Raw genomic sequence first — 21,108 nt, 5'->3', positions numbered from 1 at the left:
TGAAATCAGTAATTCTGTTTAGATGGAAGGCCTGTGTATTTTGGGGTAAAGTTGACATACCATCTATGCAGTATCAGTTTCATCTCAGTTGACCTGGCAACCTCAGCCACAAATGAATTGAACTGCTCAGGACATTCTAATGGGAGTACTGTGCTTCTGAGTGGACACTCCAAAGCTGGTCTACAATATCCATACAATTAGCAATCATGGTCTATAGACCACAGCAAGACTTTCAAATTGCAGAAATTCAGAAAGAGAATACTTTTTCACTTGAGATATTTTGCCAAATCATTTTTGCCTTAATAGATTCTGAAACAGTGTATTATGGAAAGAGGCTTCTAAGTTTGGTTAAAATCCTTCACCATAATGTTTACTATAATGTGGAGGCAAGACATATGGCAGATACACTCCAGTACTTTCTAAAAGGCATTGTTACATTATATGTGCTCTGGCTTTTTCTCCCCCAATCAGTCAACTGTCAATAGATATAAAAAATAATTCCTACCAGTGTGTGCAGGGAACAAGCATCACATCACAAGCCCCTACTTTATGTTTTTACCTTCTCTAGTTCTAAAGGTCAAAGTTTCCAATGCTGTGTCTGAACTTGCATTGAGATGTTTGGCATTACTAAAACAAAGAAGGAATTAATACTTTTTTTTTAATTGTGGGGGGAGGGGAAGGAATCTACAAAGGCGGATTTCACCTTCTAAGTAGCATTATATTGGTCTACATTAATAATTTTCCCAGCAGGCCTTCCATGATTTTACTTTGAACAATCACAGCCTTTGTTTCTCAGATCCTCTTACATGTGACATTTGATCAAAGTTTTCAAATCAGCAGCTAACAGAGGTGGAGAAAAGTACTGCTCAGTAAAGGCATTACACAAAGCCACCCTACAGCTCTTTCAAGGTTGCTACAAATTAGATCACAGACATTTTCTACCTAAACACTATTTAGACAATTAAGTTAAATTTTCTGTACCCTGAATGCTACATTTTACCGAACATTACTATACGCTTCTCAGGAAATCATCCCCTAAACATTACTAAAACATGCCTTAAGAAAATTCTTCAGCTCCTTCTCATAGGTGTGTTTTTTAAAGATAAGTGCCAGGTACCAAACAATTAAGTTTATTCTTATTCAAGATCTCTACACACAGCCTTAAAAAAATGAGGGGGGGGGGGGGGGAAGGCCGGCTTCCTTGCCCCTCCACCCCCCACCCCAAATTCAGGTAACTAAATTACCTATATTACCCAGTTCTAGAATTAGTGGTAGCCATTCTAGTGAGATGGAATATGCAAAGAAAACTAATAAGATCAATCCATTAATTCATGCCTAAAATTCCTTATCCAAGGAAATCTTCCCCAAAGAAATGGAGGGAAAAAAAAGAATAGTAAAGGAAGTATCTCACACTTCAACATGCTATATAAGGAAAGACGGCTGAAAGGAAACCTTGCAGGGAATTTTATCCCTTTGAACTTTCAAATAAACTCTTAAGTAAGATTATGCAAACTTACTAAAGACCGGTCCTGATTAGAGGGAAAAAATGCACCCCTTCTCCAAGTCAGTTCTGGAGGCTTTCTCCAGAATTGTTAAGGTTTGTGTTGGGTAAAGAAAGACCTCCTAACAAACCAGCATTCTTTTCCACATGATCAGAGCTAATTGGCCCCCCTGCAGACTAAGTGACCAATCACATCAGCTTCAGCTGAAACTAGCCCCCACGACATTATAAACAGAGGAATGTGAACTGTAAACCCAGTCCAAGAAGAGAACCTAAAAGCTAGGCTTGTAGATTAAAATTACCTTACCAAAAAGACAGACTCCACAAGTCTGGTTTTCTCAAGACCTACCTACCTGTGCACACAGGCTGACCCAGCAAAAGAACTGGTGAGTACATGAAATAATATTATTTCTTTCCTTAAGAGGAACAGAGAAAGAAACTGAGTATCTTTACTCTTTAAACAAAGATATTACCTACAGGGTCATATATTAAGGTTCTTTATTCTTTTTCCTTAAATTTTAGAAATGGATAATAGCCCTACTGAAAGCATTACGAAATTTTCTTGTTTTATTCAGTGTATACTAACTCTCCATTATAATATAAAAATGAGTAGAAAGGAAAGACCCTAGAAAAAATTCAGTGGCTTTTAAAAATATATATAGATATATTTCTTTTGGAAGCGATTTTAAAAATCCAAAATAAGCCTACAGAAACAAATGACCAAAAAAAAATTTTTTTTAATCCATGAAAAAAGTGATGAATATCTAATTTTCAATGTCTTTTTAAATTAGTACTGAAATTAGTAGATTCTTCTACAAGTAAGAAATTAAAACATACAAGAATCTCTGAGCTTATATAAGAGTTAGCACACTGCCCTGATTATAGACGGTAGAAGAGAAAAGACTCTGTACAATCAGTTTTCACACCAGACATAAAAAAATACAGAGCAATACTGTGATCATTTAACATTTGTAGTTACAGCCTATTATCTCAACTGTTTAACATGAAGGATACTACTACCTTACAATATGGCAAAAGACATAATTTTGAATGTTACAACAAAGTAAAATGAATCAATAATCCTGACAGCCAGAATGAAGGATCCAAACTATCATTTTTATAAAGTAGTATTTTCCACCAAAGTTTATAAATGGACAAATATTTTACCAGCCCACACATGGAGATACAAACAAACCTTCCCAAGCTTCAATTCTATTGTCTATTGGGATCAGTTAGTGAGAATCATATAAATACAAACCAAGACAAATATATTCAAAGAGTATTTGTACACCTGTAGGGATATAAAAATTACTTGGAAATGTAATAGTATAAACATAATGTCTGCCCATCAGTCACTTTTTTAAATCTGATGGAGAGAAAATCTATATACATCAGGCAACAATTATATAATTTTTAAGCACCATGTAAGCAAATGTAAAACCATGAGAGAAAAGAAAAAAAAAATCATCTAAGAAACCTAGGTCAGTTGAAAGAAGCAGAAGTTTAGAAATTCACAGAGTTTTAGGAGACCGTGTTATTTAATTCCCTGTCTTTTTCTGTTTTTAAATAGAAGGAAGCCTGGCCAAGGGGATTGGGTAGCTTGCCCAACTGACACAGCTATGTAACCAACAGAGCCAGAGCATGGTAGGCTAGGTTCCCCACTTTGTCTTCATTATGCTAAGCCATACTGTTTACATGAATCCAAAGATGGACGTATTCAGGGTAATCTGTTAAGTGGGGATCAAAATCTTACTTCTCTCAACTACTCCACTTCTCAACACAATCTAAACAAGTTCAAGCAAGGATTTATATATAAAAACCAGAAAACTTCATGGTTTTGATATTAGCCTTTTGACATCCTTGTTCACAGGGTTTTTCATGTATTGATTAATTGCAAGAGAAAAAATGAAATTGTAGAAGTCTAGAGTTAACTGTTATAAAGCTGTAACAAGTAACAACCCCGAAAAAGCCCAAATAATAATAATTTTGTTAGCAACAGTGTGTATATATATATATATATGTATATATATATATATATATATATATGTATATATATATATATATGTATATATATACACATAGAAAGGCTATCTCCCTAGATAATGAGTTTTAGAATTTAATAAAGTAGGTTGAAAATTAAGAATCATGCAGCTCCTCCCCTCCCCCCCCCCCCAAAAAAAAACTACTGTGAAACAGTAAACAATTAGTAGCATTCACCAGGACAGCAGTTCCCTAGGTGGAATAAGCACCAGGGCTACAAGGCCCATGATAGACCTTTATACACAAAGCAGGAAGGAATATTAAAGGTGAAATTAATATAATGTTACATACCAATTTTACCTGAAAATCAGAAAAAAAATAAAAGAAACCATATAGGACACTGCAGTGGTTCACAACCTTTCTGAAGGCAGCCAACAACTATCCTTTCTTATATCCTCCTTCTTCGAGTGTCAAAATGCCTTTCTTTTATAAAATTATGATGATATATCCTAACAATTATTTTCTCCCTGGAAAAATACAAAGTAGGCAATGCTACTAAGAACTCTCCTCTCCACACTTTGTTTTAATTTCTACTGATCTAGTAACATCCAAAAGATGTAATAATTGTATGTAACTATGTAATAATTGTAGCTGTGCAAATCTTCAAATTTTACAAATGTATTCCTTAACTGAAAATAAATTTCTTGCCTAAAAGTCACAGGGTTGAACCTAAGCATTCATGAAGACCAAATATTCTGTAATGACTCAAACAAAACTAGTCAAATAGAACATAGTATTACTCACAAAGGCTAACCAGGATTAAAATGTCTATTTTTTAAGCAATATAGTGCTGACTCTGGATTTGGTGTGGGATTCACCAACACTTAACTACTTTTGTGATCCTAGGAAATTCATTACGCCTCAGTTTCTCTATCTGTAAAATGGGAATTATAATGGCACTACTGTGAAAGTTAAGAAGCATTAGTAATAATAATAAAGCAACTAGCACTGAAAGGTTACTCTGTGCCAGGCATTGCCTGCTGGCTTCACATGAGTTGACACACATGAAAGTGTTTGGTATGATTCCTGCCACATAATAAACAATATAGCCTTACAATTACTAATATTATTAATCGTTACCGTCCGAAGAATCATGTATGAAGTTAACAACAGTTTATGATAGATACTTGAGATAGTTGTAGGGACAGGAAGAACATCTACTAGAAGTGCTAAAAATCTGGCTGTCAAAGACTGCCTTGTGAATACAATGCCAATCACCTTGGGAAAGGTTTTTATTTCACCAAACTTTCAAAACAGCTTCTTGTAGTAAGAAAATTAACTTGTAAAGTTAGTCAGACATGGATAATAACATAAATAATCTAAGGCTCCCACCTGCCTAGTCTGATCCTTGGTGACCTCATCTGAAAAATGGGGTAATAATGTCTACCTTGCTGAGATACCAAAGAATTAAAGATAATGCAATATGAAAACATCTAGCAAAGTGCCTACGAAAATTTTATTATTTCTGTTGTTACTTTCAAAAGGGCAGAGATAAGGTCTCCTAAAACATTTAAAGAATGTAGCAAAATGAGTCATTAAATAGCCATGCTGAGGGAAAAAAATACATTAAATGATAATGACCACTTGTTAGAATAATGAATTATAAAGCATTAATGACCTAAGAGTTTTTTAAAGTTTATAATATGAAACTAAAATGGCTATCCACTCTAAATAAATTTTAACAATTATCTCCGTGTTCCGACAGTAATTCAGATCTGAAGAAAATACAAGAGAATGTCTCTACTATCACCAATAAATGTTATATTAGCCTTGGGAAGGGGGGGGGGCGGAGAGGGAGGGAAAGTATATATCCAGCTGGCCAATGTCCAATTCCCATAACAGAGGAAGGGAGTCTCCACAGACTCCCAAGTCCCTAGATACAAGAAGGATCCAAGCAACAATGCCTCTAGTCCCCTTCTTCTTAAGCGTCACTGCCATTCAAAAGGTAGGAAGGGGAAATGCAGTACTCTCAAGGACACCTACTTCTGAAGGAAGCAGCTAGGCAGAGTCAAATGCAAAGCTTCAATTCCCATTCTGTTCCTGGTAGGCTCTACATAAAAGTCTTAAGATGCTTTTGACACATGCAAGAACAGTCACATAGAAAGCATACCTTAGCTTTCTTTTCACCACACAGAGAAAAGCATACCCACTGATTTACAATTTAACTGTTTATAGCTAAAAACTAATTATATTAATTAACTTTTAAAAATTGCCATTTGGTGCCTTAATGGTTATCTTAGTTCATTACACTTGAAGCTTCTTCTTCTGGTTTACCTACTTTCAAAACTAACATTATCTAGCGATCTCTACATGGAATTTCTTATTTACCAAGAAAATAATTCTCTCAGGGCGCCTGGGTGGCTCAGTCAGTTAAGCATCCAACTTCGGCTCAGGTCACGATCTCACAGTCCGTGAGTTCGAGCCCCACGTTGGGCTCTGTGCTGACAGCTCAGAGCCTGGAGCCTGCTTCGGATTCTGTGTCTCCCTCTCTCGCTGCCCCTCCCCTACTCATGCTCTGTCTCTGTCTCAAAAATAAATTAAAAAAAAAAAAAAACTTTTTTTTAAGAAAGTAATTCTCTCCCCACCCAACAATCAAATCAGAATCTAGAATATTCAGAGGGCAGCAAGAAGGAAAGAATCCATGAAAATGGTCACAAAGTGACAAAAACAAATAAAGCCTATTCATAAAACTTTCAACAGGCTAATTTAAAAAAAGTATACATTACAACCATAGGTCTCTAAATGCTTAGACCTGTCCTAGCACGAAGTTCGGTTTCCAAATATTTGCAGACAGCTTAACACTACATTTCCAAATGCTTTCTAGTTATTTACACAGAGGAACACATATTTAACTTATTCCTCTTAATTATGAATTACTCATAATTTTAAATTATTAATTATGAAAAGTAGATAAACACATAACGTTTAGTCAAATCAACAGCTACTTTTGCCTGGACGCTTGCAAGAGAGGGGGCACTGACAAGCCACAAACCATATCCCCAACTTTCAGGGATCTTAAAATATACTCAAAAATATTAAAATGCCAATAGTTTAACAGCCATTCAAAAGAAACAAGAAGATCCTAAGGCAGCCCCTGATGAGGCAGCATACAAATGGCTTAGTCAGTAAATGCCCCCTTCACGGAAGAGGGGAGAGAGAGCTGTCAGACTGGAAAAGCTGGCCCAGTAGCTAGGGAAGCATTCCAAAAACAGGACAAAGTGAATGAAGTCTCAAAATTTATTAATATTAGCTATAGAACAGTTAAGAGCTTACTAACTTATTCTTGGCTTCAGAAAATTACAGACCAAGATGGATGGCAGTAATTGCAAAGCTACTGCTCCTCTCCTAACTCAGAGGTACCGGAGGATGGTCACCAAGGACGGCCACAGCACACTGCAAATGGATGGTGCCCAAAGAGGTCTTGTATATCTTCGAGATGCTTGGGGAATCCTAATGGACATGCGCTGGCGCTGGATGATGTTGGTCTTTTCTGCTTCTTTTGTTGTCCACTGGCTTGTCTTTGCAGTGCTCTGGTATGTTCTAGCGGAGATGAATGGTGATCTGGAACTAGATCATGATGCCCCACCTGAAAACCACACTATCTGTGTGAAGTACATCACCAGTTTCACAGCTGCATTCTCCTTCTCCCTGGAGACACAACTCACAATTGGCTATGGTACCATGTTCCCCAGTGGTGACTGTCCAAGTGCAATCGCCTTACTTGCCATACAAATGCTACTAGGCCTCATGCTAGAGGCTTTTATCACAGGTAATTGTTTTTGTTTTTAAAAAAAAAAAAAAAAATTACAAGTGTTTTGGAGAGGCGACAGTTATAAACAACTGTGTTGTAGAATCATTTACTTGCGTTATTAGCAGGTAATTTCTATGATTGAAAAGAAAGTCTGGGGCCAAGTGATAGGTGAAATTATAAGAAACCTGACTCTTAAATTTTACCTATTAGAACTCTATAAGAAAAAAGAAAGGGTCATTCTGACACTAACTTGCGAGCAACACCATATACCAAAAAAATATATTAACAGAAGATGTAAAGGGTATTCTTCAGAGAAGCTAAATGCTTTGTTAAATAGGTGAATAAATATGTTCAATGCATATTTTGACAATCATTTTATCTAACAAAGGAATTTGATTTTTTTCCCCCTTTACTGGGTTAGAATTTCCTCCTCTGAGTTCATCTGTTCAACATTTACTCAACATTCACCAGTACCCCAGAGCACCACAGTCAGCATATTTAGAGATCAAGTATACACATACTTAACTTGAAATATGGCCACAAAGATTATGAAATTTTACATATAAACCTGATTAACACATAAGACTTTCTTCTAATAAAGTAGGGTTAGTGTCATTTTTATAAGTGATACATACAGTTTAAAAAAAAAAAAAAAAAAACCCGAAAAGAAAACCTGGCTTTAACACACTACCCAATGATAATCTGAAAAGGTAAGTAATGGGCCATATGAAGGGTGATCTGGAGTCAAGTCCATTGTGCTGCCAACCAACTTTATAACCTGTAACAAATCACTTAACTGCTCTACAAGGGTTTTTTAACTGGGTCAGTCATTAGATAAAATTTAGAGGATCCAAGAACTTAGAGAAAACTTGCATTTTTGTTCACTCACCCCTAACTGAAATTTGCCATTTCTTCCATTATAAATGTAGGCAATAACAACAAAAAAATAGTATCAGCATTTTCGTATCACACTCCAATACTTCAAAAGTACACTATTAAACCCACAACTAAATTTCATTGTTGAATGCATTTTTTCTTGTTGTTGAATGCTTTATTAAAGCACATATAGTACTATAATTTTCTTAAATGTTCAACTGGATTTCAGTACATTTGGTTTCCTGTATATGCATTTTATTTTTATGCATTTAAAGCATAATCTGATAGGAGGTCCAAAGACCATAGACCTCACCAGCCTGCCAACAAGATCTGTGGCACAAAAGTGGTTAAGAAACCCTAACCTATAGGTTGGGGGCACACAGAAGATGCACTCTGAAAGGTGCACTGAAATCACCTTAGGGGCAGACCTTCTAATAAAGGGGGGAGGGGGGGGGAGTTATAGAAGTTTCCACGTTAAGTAATTCCTCAGTGTATCCCTCATCCTACTGGTCCCATTCCCCACCCCAAATCATTCTACTCTAAATCTAATTTCTACTTCAACTCGAAATCACAAATGAATTCTAGTAACAAGTGAATCTTGTTACTTTTTTTTAAAGTGGGGACAGAAATGTAGGAAACGACCATTTGATTTTATAAGACATGAGAAGACGCAGTTACATTTCTTTGTAACAAAGTGAATTTTGCTTAACCATTCTGAAATCACAGTTTTTAAATAAGGATGTATGTACATTTTGAAAAATGCTTCAGGCAAGTAAGACTACCCAAATTAACAATGTGTTCAATTCTTGACTCACTTAGAAGGCACCACATCAAGGAATGTGTAACTATTTGATATACCCTTCTCATTCAGAAAAGGTATTGATATTTCAAGTGTTCATTCTAAAAAAAATTCAATGGTTTCTACTTTAGGTGCCTTTGTGGCGAAGATTGCCCGGCCGAAAAATCGAGCTTTCTCAATTCGCTTTACAGACTTAGCAGTAGTAGCTCACATAGATGGCAAACCTAATCTAATTTTCCAAGTGGCCAACACTCGACCTAGCCCTCTAACCAGTGTCCGGGTCTCCGCTGTACTCTATCAGGAAAGAGAAAACGGTGAACTCTACCAGACCAGTGTGGACTTCCACCTTGATGGCATCAATTCTGAGGAATGTCCATTCTTTATCTTTCCACTAACCTACTATCACTCCATTATACCATCAAGTCCTCTGGCTACTCTGCTCCAGCATGAAAATCCTCCGCACTTTGAATTAGTTGTATTCCTCTCAGCAATGCAGGAAGGGACTGGAGAAATATGCCAAAGGAGGACATCCTACCTACCCTCCGAAATCATGTTACATCACTGTTTTGCATCTCTGTTGACCCGGGGTTCCAAAGGTGAATACCAAATCAAGATGGAGAATTTTGACAAGACTGTTCCTGAACTTCCCACTCCTGTGGTCTCCAAGAGCCCAAACAGGACTGACCTGGACATCCGTATCAATGGACAAAGCATGGACAATTTTCAGATCTCTGAAACAGGACTGACAGAATAAGATGTATCCACGGCACCCTATTTTTTAATGTATTATGCAGCTACTTTTCCTTCGTTATAACTTTTTTTTCAATGCTGATTACATCTCTCTGATGATATCATGGTAACAAGCCTATGCCCATAAAAATGGCTGAGCTAATAATACACATTCTGGAAATTTAACATTCTACCTTATAAGTTTGTATCTGTGGTTATCTGCTGAAATCAATGCATCTCAACATGACAGATATTTATATAACAGCAAGTTGGTGAATTTATCGTAACGTGGATGATACCACTAATGAAGGGAAAACGGGACAGTAAAGTTTAACTCAGCCGAACTCTAAGATCAACCACAAATCTCTCATTTTCATCTGCAAGTTGAAGCAACAGTCTAGTTTGAAACCTAGCCCCCTGGGTAGAATGATGATTTCACAACATTTAGCGAACATCCTTTTAAAAGTGTTATTTTTTCAAGACAACAAAGATCATTCCTCTGGTTCTTCATACTACAAAGCTGGAGTAAGTATTACCCCCCCTTAATTTTTAACATCTAAGAACAAAAAAATTCACAAGAAAAACAATGGAGAGATTTATATGTAGCTCTAAAGGCATTATACCCAAACACACGCACATGTTCACATATTTGTGGCAGAAGTGATGAGATCAAGTGAGAGCTCCAGCCTGAATGGAACCTGTAAGGTGGTATTTTTGTAAGGAGATGCAAAATTATATCTACTATCAAACAGTGATTTAAAAATCATAATCAACTATTCATCTGAATGGCTTCTAAGTAAAAACAGTCCCTTCTTACCTATGACCTATTCAATGGTATAAAACAATGCAACAACTCTAAATAACTCATAAATGCAAAGCTATTTAAGTTTTTGTAGATATAAAGGTTTACTTATACATAATTCAAATAGGAAAAAAATCTCCAGTAGATAAAGCAAAAAATAATTAGGCAACAAAGTATTTTCAAACCCAAATTCCTGTTTCCAACTTCAAACAGTTTTTTCTATAAACACAAAATGAGTGTTTATTCATCAGTAGGAGGTTGAACTAGATAAACTCTATTATTTCTTACCAAATCTAATACTCCATGAAAATTATACTCTCTCTCTGCTTCAATTTTTATTTAATATATACTTAGATGAACGCTTTCCCTTACCTCCAGTTTAATTTAAAACCATTCCCTCTGCATAGCCTTCATTTTGATTTAAAAAAAGAAAAAACTGTCTTCAAAGCAAACAAGAACCAAAAAAGTCGCCCTATCAGATTTCAAGTAGATTTGTGGCTACTCTTCTTTTCTGTAATTCTCCTTCTTCAAGTTTAGTAGGAAAAGTAAAAGATTAACCCTCCCCACTGGTGATGACCTAGCCAGGAATCGGCCCATGAATAAATACTAGCCTCGTAAAGGCAATCTGGTGTGACAAGCAGGGCAGAGTAGCAGTCACATTTTTCTACTCTTTGACCAAAAGGAAAAGCAAATAAAGAAGAGCTCTGGAGTAGTCAAACCGTGATAACAGCAAAAAAAAAAAAAAAAAAAAAAAAAAAAGTCAAGGACACAGAAACTTAATTATTGTAAACTTTTGCTGTTTGAAACTTTTAGGCATCCTTAAATGCTAACCAGACCAACAGACTTTTTTTTTCCAACCCAGGACTGTCATAACCCATATAGACAACAGGAATTCTTATTTCTATAATAAAGTAACAAGATTCACCTAACCTGTGAAAATAAAGTAGTATCAAAGATTTACATGGTATGTTTTTTCCTAAGAGCTCTATATCACTTACACAGATTACAACTCCCAACAGTTAGGTGAAGCTGCCCAAAGATCTGGGATGAGTCTCCCTGCAGACACAGCATGTTCTCCATTCAAGTCAGAGCACTCTCAAAGTACACAATGTACATATAAGCTCTGCCTCTGAAAACTAGATGTGACTTCCCCTACACACACCCCAAAATAACTGTTGGTATACTAATGCTATTTGATAAATGTTTCACAAGTAGACAACTAAGAAATGCAATCAGAAAATCAGAAACTTCTGTCTAGGTGGCTTAAAGCTTCTGAAAGCACTGTTCATGATTCTTTCACTTACTTTCAGTGAATCACAGCTTCTACATTAAGGATTAAGTTTTCCGCCAAGATACCATTCTCCTTGGCAGGAGAAGGGAGTACAAATGGAAAGAGGGGGTGATTACTGGGAGATGGGAACAGCATCTCTAATTCCTGGCTACACAGCTCACTAATCTGGGGCACCTGGGAGCCCAAGGATGCTACCTTAGATTCATGACTAAGAAGACCACGTTGGAATTAACTTTAAAAATGATTTAGGAAACTGATACAGATAAGCATGACAATCCCAACAAACTACACAAGCAGTTACTAAAAACATAACATCTAGTTTTGATATATGTACAAGCCCATAATACCTACTGCAGGCAGCACCTAATAACCAAAAGCTGCTATGTCTACTTCAAAGTATTTTACACCAAAATGCACTAACTGGTATTACATTAGGCTGAACCTGTTAGTATCAAATGGATCATTTTTTATTTAATGAACTTTCAATTGCATCCTCAGAGAATCATACTACAAGATCATCACCAGAACTGATCTCCCCCTCTGCAACAATAATTCCTACTGAATAGAAATTATAATTCCAGTATCACAGGCCTTTTTCTACCTCCACATTGCCCCATAGATGTGTTCATAGTCATTATGTACAATTCTTGTCCCAATGTCTATAAATATACACATTTCTCTCCAATAGAAGAAGCAAATACAGGATATAAACCATCTTTAATTTTAAAAACAAGTCATTCTGAAACCTTTAGTACTCAAATTATCTTAATTTGATGTCAGAGAACACCTCACAAGTGACCAATATATCACTCTGCCCCAACAAACTAGTTTAGTACTGCCATTCTTGAAGAGTGGAAGATACAAAAGCAAATTTTTTTGAGAGAGAGAGAGAACAAGTGCACAGCACGAGCAGGGAGCAGGGCAGAGAGAAAGGAAAGAGAGAATCCCAAGCAGGCTCTGTGCTGTCAGCACAGAGCCCAACACCGAGCTTGATCCCACAAACCGTGAGATCATTACCTGAGCTGAAATCAAGAGTCAGACACTCAACCAACTGAGCAACCCAGGCACCTCCAAGAAAAAAACTTTTTAATCTACAATATTTACAACAAAAGCGGATTACTTATAAAAAGAAAGGCTCAAAATTATTAGCACAGTTAATATACCTAAGTGAGCATCTTATCAAAAAACATTCAATAAAAGCCACTATGATTTATTTGAATATATATATGGAACATGCCCTGATATTTTAGTAGGGAAAACTTTCTTTATACTCTTAATCACTTCACATCAATTTAGTTTTACAGAACTCATCTTTTCAAATATATACCTTTGTATACACATATACAAAGGAAAAAACCTGTATTTTTTTAAGTTGTTTTTTTAAAGTTTTTTTTTTGAGAGAGCACAAGTGAAGGAGGGGACAGAGAAAGAGGGAGACAGAGAATCCCAAGTGGGCTCCACGCTGTGAGCCCAGAGCCTGACACAGGACTCAAACTCACAAAACTGTGAGATGATAACCTGAGCTGAAATCAAGAGTCAGTCGCTAACTGACAGAGCCACCCAGATGCCCCCAAAACCTGCATTTTTAAAGAGAGTGGTCAGAGAGATTTCTCAGGTTGAATTAATATACTAGTTAAAATACAAGTTGGGCAAATAATGATGAAAAGGAACTTTACACTCTAACCAAACCACGAAAGTATGACTGTGGTGAATAGTTAAAATCGAGCTACTGTCATAACAGAGAACACAGGGCTTTTCCAAAGCAACCCAAGTCATTTTCAGACACCTCTATTAGATCTTTTTAACGGAGACTATGTTGAGTACCTACCACCTTAAACCTAACCTTTAGACTAACACAGATCAAACTTAATTCCTCTTTCTCAATTGTTGAGCAAATATTTGCAGACAGTAACCCTAAAAACACTCCTCCCCACTCTGTCCTGTCCACAGTTTTGTCTGCTGTGTAAACAGCCCCATTTCCGTCAGGCATTCACCATCACAGGGCTGCAAATGCCCCATTCTACTCCAATATATGGATCCCTTCCAGGTGTGGCCAGTCCTGCACACAATATTTAAGCTGTCCTGTGTCAACATAAGACAGCGGGCGTCCCTATTGCCCGCCTCATGAGGATCCTACGGTTCTAGTAAATGTTATGCTGGTTAACACGGAGGCCACAGTCAGCTAAGAAAGCTGTGCTTTTCCCCAGCAAGTTGCTATTACACCATTATTCCATATCTTAAATTCTAGAGTTTACATGAGAGTTAACATTTTCTGCTGTTAAACTTCCATCTGATTAGATCTTGTCTCTTCCATCTTAATTCTGATCTTAAGTCCCAGGTGTTCCACTCTATAGCTACCCCTCTAACTACTGAGTAATCTGAAAATCTGATCACACATCAACACTGTCATCCAAAGAAAAGGAATGTTTATACAGCACATAGCACAAGACCTATCATACAAGTCAGAATTCAGTAACTGTTGAACAAATAAAGGAGTCCATGTACTCTTATTTAATCCTAAAAATTCTGTAAGACATTCTCACCTGTATTTATTATGAGACTACTGAATATGAGAGCTTAGATTACCAGTGATCTTCTGTTTCAAAACCGTGTACTCTTTAAACTACCCCTCATTATCTGTCTCTAGTCACTGGCAAAAGTATTAAGTCAGACAAGGATGAGAGCAGAGGTCCCAAAACATCCTCCAAATTATATTTATCCAACAGTCTACAATACAAGTAAAGCCATTCATCTAGCAGTAAGTTATCTACCCAGTCTGTTCCAGATTTCTTGGTGCTACACTCATTTAATGGCTTTTCATTAATATAAATATAATTGATTATTTCCAATGCATATTAATAAATGAGAAATTTAAATAACTGATATGTTAAAATGAACTGGTGTGAAAACAATGATGCCAAGTTGACTATTTGGTGTTTTAAAAAATCTGCAAATCTTGGGGCCCCTGGGTGGCTCAGTCGGTTAAGCGTCCAACGTCGGCTCAGGTCATGATCTTGCGGTTTGTGGGTTCGAGCCCTGCATCGGGCTCTGTGCTGACAGCTTAGAGCCTGGAGCCTGCTTTGGATTCTGTGTCTCCCTCTCTCTCTGCCCTTCCCCTGCTTATGCTCTGTCTCTCTCTGTCTCTCAAAAATGAATAAATGTTAAAAAAAAAAATTTTTTTTTAAATCTGCAAATCAGTCTGTGAATGATATTTACATGTTTAACATATATTTTTGACAAATGCTTACTATTGTCAGATACAATCATGCCCTGGAGAACTTTTCTGGTACTTCCAGGAATTGGGAAATCACAAGGTAATTTTCATAACTCCAATGCTGGGGGGGTGCCTGGTGGTTCAATCGGTTAAGCGTCCGACTTCAGCTCAGGTCACGATCTCACAGTTTAAAGGTTTGAGCCCACATCAGGCTCCATGCTGACAGAGCAGAGCCTGCTTGGGATTCTCTTTCTCCCTCTCTCTGCCCCCTGTAAGTTCCCCACTCACACATGCTTATGTGCGCATTCTCTCTAAATAAATACATAAATACATAAATAAATGAATCCAATGTTACTATGAATTGGCATTCCTTTTTTCTCTCAGACCTTAATACCTACTGGCACTTTAGAAGGCAGTACCTTTAATCAGTCAGAAAAGCCCATCTTAACATTATAGGTTCTTTAATATAAACTATAATTAATTCATCACAAACACTGAAACCTTGTTCTCTATGTTCCTTTTAGTTCAGTAGCTACCTTAACTATAATTTATTTTGACTCCTCTCATCTCAAAACAAGAAAAAAAACAAAGATTAAGTATCAAAAAGACCAGATCAATAATAAAAGGCTAAAGAAAGAACATTCATAGTTGTAAAATTTGCTCTCTGACACAAAAACAAGCACTCTAGCTTTTTCCCTGTTTCTTTTCATCCTGTGAGAAATATCTACATTGGAAAAGGAGTTAACAGACTGGTTCCTAACTTAAAATTTCACTTCACAAGAGAGCCTTAATAAAGAATATATGCCTTGCAAAGAATACATAGACCTAAAAAGTTAAATCAAGTAAATCCTAATGGTTGTGTTCATCACCCCTGGTTTTGTGCAACAGAGCCATCAAATAACCATGGAATTATAAATCCAAGCAATGCTACAACTCCATCTACTGGAGAGGCACAGGTAACTGAGTCAATTTTAAATAAATGGATCCTTACATGTGAGCCTTTTAGGAACTAATATCATGGAAGTTCAGATAAAAATACTTAAAAACAGTAAGAAAGCCTTACCTACATCTTTTCGTCCTGGTTTTTCAAAACGTCTGTCACCTCTAGAAAAGATAAAAGAAGTTTCAAACAGGACTTAGGAGTAATATATAGATTTCCTATACATGACAACCACTGCTGTATCTGTCCTTAATAGCATTGCTTTCCTTGTCAAATTGTAAAAACAAACAGCATCCAACATTTGGAAAATATAAGAAAACACAAAGATGAAAACAAAAATATCCACTATCTCACTTACCAAAAGCCAGCTTCTATTGACCCAGAAATGTTTTTTAAAATTAGATAAATTTTAATTAGACAGATGCTTTACTTTAGATACACACTATATATAGTTTTATATACTATTTTTGGCACGTGTTTTCCCACATCATTAGATATTTTTAAAATCATCCTAACTTTTAATGGTTATAGAATATTCTATTGTGTGGATATACCATTACATAAGAAGCCATGCTGATATTAAGCTATTTGGCTTGTTTCTAATTATATTATAAATATCATCACAGTGAACATCTTTGTGCATACAACTTTGTGGAACTGCCCTCATTCATCAACAGACTTCACAGAGTCACAAAGAACAGACAAGATGCTTTGACTGATAGCAACAAAAAATAAAATGTCAATTGTCAATGCCTCCCACTGAACACTAATAAAATAACAAATCTGACTAACTATGAAATATCCATGCTGGCACTAACATATTAACCTATTTATCTCCAATGCTTCTTTCATTAAATAAGGATCATTTAAAACTTTCTAACATACATCTTGATACTCGATAATTAAAAGCATTTTTTAAGTGAAATCTTATAACTATACAAAGAAACGTCTCCTCTGGAGAAAGCAGAAAAAAATTTTTTTTACACCAAGAAGTCTTTATGCCAAGATCTGGATCTTTTAGTTACCTTTCCTCCCAGCTCTGTGACCTATGCATTTCCCTGCCACCTCCTCGACCAAAGACACCCTCTACTTCATCAAAGCTTCTTTGGTAGAAACCACATTCACCTCTGCCTCTGCCTGAAAATAAGAAAACAGAAAAAATGATACTCAGATGTCAATATTTGACACATATTCAACACCAACGATTAATCTTTGAAGTTCTGTCTCCACACAAAGAGGATGTCTATGTTTAAACATTTAGCAAGGCCTGACGGATCTTTACCTGAGACCAATAATGGCACTGAAGAGGCTAGACCACAGGAGGTTGAAAGAAACAAGTTAGAAAACAGGTGTTAAGAGTCCCAGTCCTGAATAAGAAACAGTGTCAACGTTAAGTTCTTTAATAAAAAGTTTAACAGTAAAATTCTAAGAAAATCGGTAAACTATTACTACAAATTGGACCTTTTATTGGATTATTTTCAACAAAAATGAAAGATTTAGAGAGCTTCAGAAGAGAGCAGATAAAATATACAAAAGTGAAGCACAAACGTTAATATAATTTATCTAACTCCACAGAAAGGATATTTAAGGGGCGCCTGGGTGGCTCAGTTGGTTGGGCGTCCAACTTCAACTCAGGTCATGATCTCACAGTTCATGAGTTGGAGACCCACTTCGGCCTCTGTGCTGACAGCTCAGAGCCTGGGAGCCTCCTTTGGATTCTGTCTCTCTCTCTCTCTTTCTCTCTCTCTTTCTCTCTCCCCCCCTCCTTCATTCATGCTCTGTCTCTGTCTCTCAAAAACAAATCAACATTAAAAAAAAACTTTAAAAAAAAAAAAAGAAAGGATAATTTAATATGGCCAACTCTTATCAATTTTGGGAACTAACTCCGTAAAGGATGCTCTACACCAACAAAAGCACTCTTTCCCCTTTGCTCAAGTCTTCAAGGAAGAAAAACATCAGGACTAAATTTGAACCCGAGCTAGTGAGAATGTGCTGTATGCAGAGACTGAGAGGTTCTAAATGTTCAGATGTAAACTGGTCTTTACTGAAGTCAATTTGGTCAGATCTATCAAAATCTGACTCAACGATTCTAACCACAATTTATCCTAACAGAAATACACAAACATGCAAATACATATATATGCAGATGTTCACTGCAATGTGTAACACCAGAAATAACCTAAATAAATTTTGATAATATTAAATTTTAGTAGAACATTATGAAGCCACAGAAGATAAAACGCTGACATTAAAAGAAATCTGCATTATTCTGTTGAATAACAGAATAATACTTATAAAAATAACTCCGCTAATATAAATTATATGGCTGTTGGGATCAGGACGAATATTCATCCAACTGGTGCTCTGGGGGCAGAAAGCAATATGAACGTTTTAGCTTTATACTTTCTGCACAATGTGAGGTTTTCTCAACTAATGCGCACCATTTGTATCCAACACACAGATGAGAAAACTGGAAAAGGGTGGGGCGTTTAGAGCTGTACTTAGATAAAATATTACCCATCATCCGTAGCTCACCATTTTTAACAGTGTAAAAACACCCAAAACAAAATGATGATGAATTACGAACGAAAGAATGCATTCCAAAGCTAAATACAAGTGAGTTAAATAATTATTTCAAATATCCACATAGGATTTCTACTTTCTGCTTATAATGTATGAAAACCTGTCTCAGAATATACTTGTACTTTTATGTAACCTTATTATGAAATGCACAGAAAGGTACCCCTCATAACTAGTCCAGGTAACCCACATTTCTTCATCTGTAAAATGGAAATGAGACTAGGCTTAAAATATAATAATCTAAAAGTTACTTTCCAGTCAATCTAACTTTATACCAACATAAAGTCGACTCCCCAGTTTCCCATTTCAGTACCTCTCTCCTTAGGAAATGTATACATTTTTTAAAAAATAGTATCTGCATTCTATTAATCAAAAAAGTGCATGTTATTTGAAATACAGTATCAAATGTGTATAATAATATAATTTAGTGTTTAGACAATGCCTGATGCACATACAGATTCCCAGTCGTTTATAATAACATAATTACTCATTCGATAATATCCTTATAATAACACGGCTACCAGTGAATATCAACCCACAGGCTAGGAATCCCTGCTTTTGATAAGATACTGCAAATGTATACATTTTATGTAAAATCCTAAAACAGTATAATGCCAAGTGTTATGTAACACTGGGGTGGATCTCCTGCAATGATGATTCTTGGGGTGTAAGAAAGTCCCCTCTTCTGAAGAGGACAATTTTCTCAGTAAACCAATAAGTACCAAGCACCTTGAAAAAGCATTTTATTTTAGAAACCTGAATATGAAAAAAGCCTTCAGGTTGCCAGAAAAACAAGCAAACCACAGACAAAAATATTTTCTGCCAAGTTAACTAGCACTGGTACTGGTCCTCCTTATCAGACTAAAGCTTATTATAAGGAGACACATAAAAAGAATCAGATTCTAGAGCTTTCCAGTTGTAAGGACCATAATCACCTCTAAATACAGTTCTCATATAAGCAGCAGCAAGTACACATAACATGATGAATCTCTCACACAGCTAAATATTCAAAGGACTGTCCTATTGTCTGAGATTTCACCCGATTCTTTTGGGGGATTAAAATATACTTCCTTTAAACGATGATAAAGACAAGTGGCTGACAGCTGTGTGGATCTGCTGTACTCTTAAACACCTTAACCAGGTAAAATAGAAAGATGACATTTTACACTGTTTCCCCACCCATTTGTTTGTTTAAATTTTACTAGTTCCCGATATTTAGAAGTCTAGAAGTCAGTCGGTTTTCACATCAAAATCTCCTCAAGTTTGGGGCACCTGGGTGGCTCAGTCGGTTAAACATCCAACTTAGGCTAAGGTCATGATCTCGCGATTCCTGAGTTCAAGCCCCACATCGGGCTCCATGCTGACAGCTCAGAGCCTGGAGCCTCCATTGGATTCTGTGTCTCCCTCTCTCACTGCCCCTCTCCTGCTCACACTGTGTGTGTGTGTATATGTGTGTGTGTGTGTGTGTGTGTGTGTGTGTGTGTCTCTCTCTCTCTCTCTCTCAAAAATAAATAAAATATTTTAATAAAAAAAAATCTCAAGTTAAAAAGAGCCAAAATAACCATCTAACGTTAGTTTTACCCATGGGGGGGGGAGCCATAATAATCATCACTTAACCAACAAGTTAAAATTAAGTACTAACTAAAGAAAACAAAACCAGATTAATGATCTCATGAAATCATCGGAAAAGAAATCACATTTTGGACAATGATGCTAAAAATGTTTTTTACAAAGTGAATTCATTCATTTGACCAGTTTCATACCATTTGTTCACATCAATGGTAATTAAGTCACTGCTTTTCTCACAGTATCTATCTTTTTGCACATGCCCAGTTTAAATTCTGAATGTAGGACACTATGCGATAACCCCCCACTTGAAAGAATCAGAAAGCAGGGAGAAATTTACCAATGCTTCAGTTTGTTTCTCAATATGGAGTTTATTTTAAAGACCGTTTAGAGAGACTGGTGTGTATTTACAGCACACAAAGTTGGTGATCACTTGAGGTTCACAGAAGTGCTGGCTTGTGGACCACCCTTCTTGAATAATCATCTCTGTACAACTTACCCTAAAAAGCACTGGAGGCAAAGCCACCTGAGTGCAACCTCCCCGTTGCCAGCCTACCAAAGAAAATCATAGGCAACACCCAAGCAGTAGCCCAGAGCCATCTCCACATCACCACTGCACCACACCACCAAGACACAAAGACCTCAGGTGAATTCTGGACCAACGGAACCTCACTGCACGTGAGAAGCTGAATGGCATGGGGAGCTTTTGAAGCACACACATGCCTAAATCTCACCACCCAGGATCCGACTGCAGGAGTACTTCTAACAAATCCCCAGGTTAAAAACTACCGTTCTGGAAACTGACAAATTCAGAAGGAAAAACCACGTATACCTTGCTAACAGTACGTGGCCTACAAGCGGAGAGCTTTAGCTGCCCCATTATTATTCGCCACCCCTGCGCTCCCACATGCTACACTTTTTTTTTAAGTTTACTTATTTATTTTGAGAGAGAAAGACAGAGAGAGTGCACAAGCGAGGAAAGGGCAGAAAGAAGGAGAGACAGAATCCCAAGCAGGCTC

General features: G+C 36.6%; 2 protein-coding genes across 9 annotated transcripts in view; one reads left to right on the top strand and one right to left on the bottom strand.

Annotated features, from left to right (window-relative positions):
- The window catches only part of GIGYF2 (GRB10 interacting GYF protein 2), a 158,535-nt gene that overhangs the window by 67,151 nt on the left and 70,276 nt on the right, over nt 1-21,108 (bottom strand). For all 6 annotated transcript variants that reach the window (XM_045034629.1, XM_003991263.6, XM_006935693.5 and 3 more), the window contains 2 exons: nt 16,969-17,080; nt 16,067-16,107 (listed from right to left, as the gene is read on the bottom strand). In XM_045034629.1, the coding sequence (XP_044890564.1) occupies nt 16,067-16,107; nt 16,969-17,080 (153 nt within the window). The remainder of the gene's footprint in view (nt 1-16,066; nt 16,108-16,968; nt 17,081-21,108) is intronic.
- Nucleotides 1,703-11,458, top strand: KCNJ13 (potassium inwardly rectifying channel subfamily J member 13). 3 transcript variants are annotated; one of them, XM_019838884.3, is made up of 4 exons: nt 1,724-1,887; nt 6,835-6,959; nt 7,068-7,310; nt 9,099-11,458. In XM_019838884.3, the coding sequence occupies exons 2-4, from the start codon at nt 6,851-6,853 to the stop codon at nt 9,719-9,721; spliced, it is 975 nt and encodes a 324-aa protein (XP_019694443.1). In that variant the 5' UTR covers nt 1,724-1,887; nt 6,835-6,850; the 3' UTR covers nt 9,722-11,458. The 3 variants fall into 3 exon arrangements, with proteins under 3 accessions (XP_019694444.1, XP_019694443.1, XP_006935757.1); XM_019838885.2 differs by having other exon boundaries at nt 1,703-1,887; nt 6,835-7,074; nt 9,099-9,322; XM_006935695.4 differs by having other exon boundaries at nt 6,835-7,310.

This window comes from Felis catus, chromosome C1 (genome assembly GCF_018350175.1).
Source record: "Felis catus isolate Fca126 chromosome C1, F.catus_Fca126_mat1.0, whole genome shotgun sequence".
NCBI classification, from domain to species: Eukaryota; Metazoa; Chordata; class Mammalia; order Carnivora; family Felidae; genus Felis; species Felis catus.
This window is presented reverse-complemented; position numbering and strand designations above follow the sequence as displayed.

Coding starts and splice junctions, on each gene's coding strand:
- KCNJ13 (XM_006935695.4), top strand. CDS start 6,851: ATGGATGGCAGTAATTGCAAAGCTACTGCTCCTCTCCTAACTCAGAGG. Junction 7,311..9,098: donor GCTAGAGGCTTTTATCACAG/GTAATTGTTTTT, acceptor TTTCTACTTTAG/GTGCCTTTGTGGCGAAGATT.